This window comes from Pecten maximus, chromosome 16 (genome assembly GCF_902652985.1).
Source record: "Pecten maximus chromosome 16, xPecMax1.1, whole genome shotgun sequence".
Lineage (NCBI taxonomy): Eukaryota > Metazoa > Mollusca > Bivalvia > Pectinida > Pectinidae > Pecten > Pecten maximus.
The window spans coordinates 16,885,674-16,893,809 of record NC_047030.1 but is presented as its reverse complement, the minus strand read 5'-3'; the positions used below and the strand labels follow the sequence as shown (position 1 = coordinate 16,893,809).

General features: G+C 37.7%; 1 protein-coding gene across 1 annotated transcript; it reads left to right on the top strand.

The window, feature by feature from the left end:
• Positions 1 to 1,339: 1,339 nt before the first annotated feature.
• On the top strand, positions 1,340 to 7,643 carry LOC117345070 (zinc finger matrin-type protein 3-like). The gene is made up of 4 exons (XM_033908013.1): positions 1,340 to 2,138; positions 4,269 to 4,435; positions 5,319 to 5,485; positions 6,003 to 7,643. The coding sequence occupies exons 1-4, from the start codon at positions 1,341 to 1,343 to the stop codon at positions 6,266 to 6,268; spliced, it is 1,398 nt and encodes a 465-aa protein (XP_033763904.1). The 5' UTR covers position 1,340; the 3' UTR covers positions 6,269 to 7,643.
• The last annotated feature ends 493 nt before the right edge of the window (positions 7,644 to 8,136 follow it).

The following is an 8,136-nucleotide window of genomic DNA, read 5'->3' as shown; positions in this document are numbered from 1 at the left end:
TCGACTGTTGTGATTGACTCTTCCTACTTTTCAATCAATGGGTATACAATGTATATTAGCAAGGAAACAATTAAGCTACACGACAGTCATGCTGAAGGAAATATGTTTTACCTCAAACTCCATTAGTAGCTTCATCAATTATGCCTAGATTATAACTATTTACATGTTTTTCAGCTGGTTACCAGCCCTATTTTAATCAGGGAGCTGGCCCGCAGACGCCCTCTTCTGCTGTACCCACCAGCAACTCGACGACAGGCAGCTATTCTGACAATGCTAGAGGGGGCTACCATCAATCGGAAGTGGTTTCCAGTGTTAGCCAGACACAGGGCAGCTCGAGTTACAGCCAACAGGCAACCAGTGGTTACCAGCAGAACTCTGTAACCAGCAGTGGAAACCAGACCCCAGGTACAGCAGACTATAATCACCAGTCCAATCTCCAGGACACATACGATTACAATCATTCTGCCTTCAACCAGACTTCAACTGGCTATGACAGCAGCTATGGACTTTATTCCTCCAACACAAGCTATGATTCCACTGGTGCTAATTCTGCTTATGAGAATTCCTACAATGATTCAGGGTTTCAAGGCAGCTATGGTTCTGTGAGTACAGAGAACACTGCAGCGACCTATGCCTCTGGATCATACAGTAATGGGGACAGTTATAATAACTATAATAATGAGAGCTCTGGTTATAACAATTCTGGTTATAACTCCAGTATATCTGGCTACACTAACCACATCTATAACAACTCAACAGGCGGTTACGACAACAGTTCTTCACAGTATTCAGAAAGCAACGCTAATAACAACAACAATGGAGGTTACAGTAATAGTTCTAATGGTGGCTTTGGTAATGATGAAAATGGTAACTATGAAAACAACAATAGTTACCATGACTCTGGTTCCTATGACAACCAAGGTGGTGGTTATGATGGCTACAGTTATTATGATGGCAACTTGAGCAACAGTAGCTATGACAACAACAATAACTACGGCAATGATTATAATTATTCAAACTACGGTGGGAACGGCTATAGTGTAGGGAACACACACAACCAGTCGTACAGCAATCAGTACCACAAAAAGCAAGACAAGGGAGAACAACCTGATTACACATACTCAGGTTATGCAACAGGAATTAGTAGAGGATTAATCAAGTCAGACAACAGGACCAACAGTAGAGGGGTGATGAGGGGGGCCAGAGGTAGCAGGGGAAGGGATAACAGGGGCTTGAGAGGTAGAGGGAGCAACAGATTTAATTCCAGGGGGCGACCGGGGGGTGATAGAGGAGGAAGGGGCAGTTTTGGTGATAGAGGAAGGGGAGGGGACAATGTCAGAATGAACCAAAGAAACTTACGAGGCAATACCAGGGGGAGGGGTCTTACAGATCAACGGGGAGGGATGGGGAGAGGAAGTATTGGACGGGGAGGGGCAGGACAAGGTGGGGAGCATCGTGGTAACACAAGGACACAGAGATATAGTCCAAGGGGAGGCGGAAATATGGACAGATTAAATAAACCAGATTGGAATAAAAACGGACAGAATCCATCAAATAACAACAAAATGTTCAATTCTCATAAGGTGCCAGCACAATCCGAGACAGGAGGCAAAGCTGTAAAACGTCTGGCTTCACCAGAAACTGACCAGACTGGACCATCCTCAGAGAAATCACTCAAAACTGAACAAAACACAGAAAGTAAGCCAGGGTCCAAAACTAATCGTACAAGCAGCACATCCTCTGTGAAGTCAACAGACAGCAAAGAAGAAACAACTGTGAAAAAGAAAGGTGCTGGGAAAAAGGACGACATAGAACTGGATCCTGAGGTGGAAGCAAAGCTAGCACTTTTAATACAGCCTAAGTTTTGTAAACTATGTAACCTAGCTATGAACAATGGTCTCCAGGCCGACCAACATTACGATGGGAAAAATCACGCTAAAAAAGTACGGCTCTTTCGACAGTCAGCGGCTCTTGAAGTGACATTAAAAAAATTAGAGAAGGAAGGAAGTATTGTGACTGGAAAGACGGTTGTCCTTTTGGATGAGGATGAGCAGAATGACAATGTGAAGAAAAATGAGGGGCAAGGAGACGATCAGAAGGAAAAAGTGGAGAGTAAAAAGGCTAAAGAAGATAAAGAGGTATGACAATTTCACTATCTAATGTTAAAAGTTGAGAACATGGAACTAGTCAGGAAGTATGTTCTTCAGGTTGGTTGGTATGAATGTGGACAGACTTTATGTCACAAACAGTATAGGATTTAAGCAGGACTTTTCAGTTGCTACATTTTGTTACCTTTATCAGACTAACTAAAAGTGAATCATATATACTCTGAGGTGTTAATTGTATAAAATTGGTGGGCCGCAGTGGCCGAGTGGTTAAGGTGTCCAGACAGTTCGAAACCTATGTGGGGCAGTTGCCAGTTACTGACTGTAGGCCGGTGGTTTTTCTCCGGGTACTCTGGCTTTCCTCCACCTCCAAAACCTGGCACATCCATAAATTACTCTGGCTGTTAATAGGACGTCTAACAAAAACAAACCAAACCAAATGTACAAAATTGTAATCAAATGGACAGGTCTTTTCTACTACACTATTATCTCATACACACTGGGGTGTGAAGTGTACAAGAGTGTGATCAAATCAACAGGTCTTTTCTACTTCACTATAATGGTATGTACGCTGGGGTGTGAAGTGTAAGAGAATGTAAAATCTACGAGACTTTCATATTGGCAAAATCCATCTATAGCTATATATACTTAACCTCTGGAATATGGTGCGTAGGCAAATCAATCTAAAGCCTTACTAATTTAAAAGTAAATTAGTTTGATGAGTTTGGAATAAATCTATTAAGAAGAAAATTCTCATCCAATGAGATAGGAAGATGTACAGTTCTGTAAGTCTTCTGTGACTTTGATTATCACTAGTTTCTATGTCAATTTTGTCAAAATCACACTTGAAAAACAATTAACACTACTTCCATATATGTAAGAGGACTTCAGCATATCACAACCAGTATTGGGTCCTCGAGAGGGTAGGTCAATTACAAGTGAAGAAAACAAAGGAAAGAACAAGAAAAATGTACAAGATGTATTTGTCTTCAAGAACACTAGAAGGTTTACAAGATTAGAACAGAAACAAGCAGAGTCCCAAGTCAACAAATCGGCATCATGCTGCACAACAAAATCATGTTGTTGACTTGGTAAATTCCAAGGTTACATTGACGGAGCAAACAGTATTTTTAAGCTGCAGGTGAGGGAAGCCATCGGGATGCACCGCAGCTGACCAGTTCTGAGCCGGGACAAGGGCTTTCTTAGACTCTTGCAAATCTATGATCAGGTTATAAACAAAACAGTTGAATCGACTTCTCGTCAGAGTAACTTATATTGATTCAACTTGTACTCTTGTTTTCTACCTAAGGTAACAGTGTACAGCAAAAAATACCCAATTCTGAAAAATATGGCACATGTTTTTGATATGTAAACATTGCCAGTTAACCCTAGTCATATTACCTCTAATAAAGTATATATAGAACATTTGCAATTTGAATACAGCTCTGAAGGATAACTAAACCTATTTTTTCTGTGTTTTTTTTAGAGTTGTGAATACCATGGTAACAACTTTAAAATTGCTTAAAAATAGTAAGATATTATGATATTTGACCCAAAATGACACAATTCTCTACACAATTTTTTTTCTGAAACCTATTTGAAATTAAATATCTCTATCCCAAAGACAGAATTAATCTTGTTTTGACATATGTTGTACATTAAGTTTTCCCGCTATCTTACCTTGACTATGAGCTTCCATTTTTCGCTCTAGGCAAAACTACAATCCAGAAATTTAAAATCCGGAACCAATTTATTTATTTTAGTTTTAACAAATGTGAAGCATGTATGTACTACATCATAATGAATATACCAATTATATATAGTGTACATCTTTTTTTTTCATTTTTATGCATATCATAATACAGGAGTTATTTGCTTAACAAATAAATCGCCTGTGGCCAGGCTGTCCTACTGTAGTGTGCTACCTAAGTGTACAATGATTATTGTGCAAATTACGAGAGCTCAAAGTGTGATGAAAAAATGAAAGTCTTGACAACTGTTTTCTGTAATCCTGAAAGGGAAACTGACTATAGTTACATGTTAGCTGATAGCTTAAGGCTGATAACCACAGATAATAATTTGTGAACTGTTTTGAGCTTCTCTCTCCGAAGTGGTAGAAATGAACTTCAAATTATGATTATTAATTACATTATTATATTTCAGAAGTTGGCTGGAGCGACGGAGGAGATATATTGTAAAGTCTGTGATGTGTCCTTCAACTCCCCAAAGCAGGCCATGCAGCACTACGAGGGTAAAAATCACCAGAAGAAGGTCCGTATGTCGTCACAGGTTCGCAATGTCACAGAATCTCAGAAGGACCATGTCACTGTGTGCGTATTTTCAAAGTCTGTCTGGTGGTCAAATTGCACTTACAGCTTTAGCTTTTTTAAATGTTTACAAATATTTAGTTCCTGCCAGTACTGAGTAAAATATCAACCCAACAGGAAGACTATGTATGTATATAAGATTTGACAAAGAGGTGACCAAGGAAATAAGTGATTTGATTTAAACAGTGCCATGTAATGAGCTGTATTTGATCGAGTAACACTCAGGCATACAAATGCTTTTGGTGAAGAAAAAAGTACTTCCATATAACTGGAAAAATAGAATTAACACAATAACTTTGTTTTGGTAACGTTTTCAGGCCTAATGGCCATCTTCAGGTGATACATTTATTATAACGTCTTGCGGCCTGTTCATGTATGCGGACAAACTGGCTTATCTGTTTTTAAATGTAGTATTTCAGGCATATATCTTGACAGACCTGCATATGTTCATGCAGACCTTGAAAGTCTTTGTCAAAGCTCGTCTGAAATCAACAAATAATCACCAGGTCATAAATTAACAACTCAGGTCTAACCGGTCCAACCGTAATAAACGATAACAGCCTTGGTTACCACATTATGATGTCATACATTTATGTTTGTATTACTGGAATAGTCCTATAAGAGAGGGGACTGTAGGTTAATTTTCATTCTTACTTTGGGTTTACTATAAACTGTCTCACCTATAATTGCCAAATCTTTAATATAATTTTACCTTGGTCTGTTCCGTGGACAGGGTTGTCTCAACCTGATTGTAAGAGCTCGACTGTTCAGCATGAATATCCAGCAACGTTTTGAAAAATTATTACAAGACCAAGCCCTGGCTATGTATATTTAGCTTCACTACATACGTAGAAGTTGCTATAAGAAGCATTTTTTTTCCTTACAGAGATGGGACAGTCTTTGAGTGCAAACTCTGTTCAGTCCATGTTACCTGTCAAGAACAACTCAATGCACATCTAGATGGGGCCAAACACAAGTCCAAGTTAAAATCTCAGGAGCGTGGCGACTGGTCAAATGGACCTGCTGGTCAAGGCTACAGAGGAAGAGGAAAAGGTAAGGTTTACACTAGTCATATGGCCAGTCATGTCTGTATGTAATAGAGGATGAGGTATGGTTTACACTAGTCATATGGCCAGTCATGTCTATATGTAACAGAGGATGAGGTCCGGTTTTCATTGGTTGTGTGGCCGATCATATCCTGGCTGCGGAGAACGAAGTAAGGTTTACAATGGGCATGTGCTGTGTGGCTTTTATCCTACAATAATCAAAATGTATGTGTATTTTGTTGTTTGTCATTTTTCATTGCATCATTCATTTCCTTATTCAGACACAGGTTATTTTGAATACATAGTTTTGTATAATTTGTACAACATATCAGTTCATATTGTTGAATAAAGTAATTATTAAAGTCTTTGTATAGATTGGATGCTTTCACGCATGTACATCTTAACTCCCATTCAGCCTCTGTGTTACAATGCATGTTTCTTGTCCGCCATTACTCTGTAAAACTGATATTTTAAGGTATTTTTGGCCTCTGATTATAAATATCACTTTTGTTTTTATTTCATAGGAATAGGATTTAATGGCCGTCCAGGCTACCATTCTGCCTCTAAACGTGGCTATCCATTCCCTGGGGACGAGACTGAGCTGGGACAACCTAAACGACACCGCGACTTCCAAAACTACCGCACGCCAAGTGGGAAGTTCTACTGTAAGGTGTGTAATGTCACAATGAGTGGCGATGGACAATTTGCAATGCACATGGACAGCAAGAAACACAAGACAAATAATTCTTCCTTCAGACATATACCAGATGGGGTAGAGGAGGTTTCATAGTGGTTTTTCAAACGTAAAAACACCACAATAATATTTTTTCATTCAGATATAAAGCAAAATGGACTGTGGGTCTTGAATGTGGTAGTTATCAAAGATTGCGCATTCCTCTACGAATCTGATTCTTAGTCGGTGACAAAGGGAGGTTTTGTTAATGATATTGGAGTTTGAAGGTTTTTCAGTCAGTGTATTATAAACTACATGTATTGCATTGAGGATAGGAGGTTCACAATTCCAAGATGTTTATGGTGAGCAAGATAAAAATATGGGATTATCAGTATTAGAATTTGGTACAGTGCAGGAGGAACCAGTGATAGAGTTCAGTATTGACAAGTGGGATGTAGCGTACAGGGTATTACAAGGGCCGATGTTGATCAGTTTACTACCGTATCATTATAACTACATATATCTTCGTGTAAATGATGACAATCACTGATGAGATTTAAACATAATTGTCCTCATAAGTTTCGGACCAAAGAGTATCTGTTTGTGAACCAGTTAGTTAGGAGTCATTATAGGGAAAATTTGCTTACGGTAAGGAATAGTCACAAGTCAATGTGTTCAAAATAGGTGGATTACAGATGATTTCAGTAAGAGTTATATCATTACCATGATGCAGTGTATGTTAAATTTTCTCTTTAAACCAAATAAACCTGCTCAGTAACCAAAAGTTCATGTCATAGTGATCAAATGTACCATAATTTTGCAATATTTTTTCCTGCATATCGAAATCCCAAGGTTATTATATTTAACATGTCAAATTCTAAAAGAAAGTATTAATTTGGATTAAAGTCTTCATTTGATTATCTGCATAACAGGTGAGCGATACAGGCCCTTTTGACTTTTGTTACACTGGGTCAGTATCAGAATGACAAGGGGCGTTTCTCTACCTGGGACTAGTCTATTGTTCGTGTGAGAAGGATGTTAATGTATGCCTGGTAATATTGAACAATGGTGCAATGTACTACTAAATGAGGAAACTGCATGATGTTTTGAAATCCAAAGTAATTAATATTTATAAGAAAATGTTTAGGGAAAATTAAATGTGAAAATGTTGTTTGTGTATCACGCTCCATTTGTTATCGGTGTGGTTATAAATCCTCTACAAAGATTTACTGTATACAGTGTCTCAACTCACACCAAGGTGCTTTTCCCTGTTAATTATTATGTAGATTGATAGTTTATTTAAAGTGCACTTTTATCATCTTAAACTTACTGTGAGGAGGTAATTATTTTTTCTTGGTGAAAAATTAAAGATTTTCATCATTTCTTTGTATTTAAAGCAACTTTAAACTACCAATTGATATCATTTCCTTTTCAATATTTATATTCAAATAGTGAATTTTCTTTTAAATTAAATGATCATACATGTACTGCATTTCATGGCAAAGAAAAATTATTTCTGATTACATGTGTAAAGATGATATAACCTATAAGGTTATATAAAAAGAACAAAAAATATACATGTAACATGGATTAAGATTGTTAAAAAGGTGATTTCTGCTATTTGTATTTTTTTCTTCTGACATACAGAGATGTATATTTTGATTTTTTGTATGTTATATACACATGTGATTCCTGGTCCTGTGTTTGACACTGTGATAGAAATGTTTTATAAGTACAGACTTCCCTACCCCCTTCAGTGGTCAGTAGATTTTGTATATGTATGTGAATCCTAAAACAGCATCAGAGGTAGATGATGATAAACTCATTACTGATGATTGTGATTGACCAATACTGTTGCCAGGTCCGTTTCATTAACGTTCCTTAACTAAGGGAACTCCTTAACTAAGGGAACTCCTTAACTTAGGGAACTCCTTATCGTAAAATTTTCAATGGGGAAGCATTATTGGATTAAAGGAAAAAGTTCA

What these genes read in the sequence shown, in the direction of transcription:
- LOC117345070 (XM_033908013.1), top strand. Translation starts at nt 1,341, where the DNA reads ATGAACCAAAGAAACTTACGAGGCAATACCAGGGGGAGGGGTCTTACA. An exon ending in AGGCTAAAGAAGATAAAGAG is followed by an intron (nt 2,139 to 4,268) that starts GTATGACAATTT and finishes ATTATATTTCAG; the next exon opens with AAGTTGGCTGGAGCGACGGA. An exon ending in CTACAGAGGAAGAGGAAAAG is followed by an intron (nt 5,486 to 6,002) that starts GTAAGGTTTACA and finishes TTTATTTCATAG; the next exon opens with GAATAGGATTTAATGGCCGT.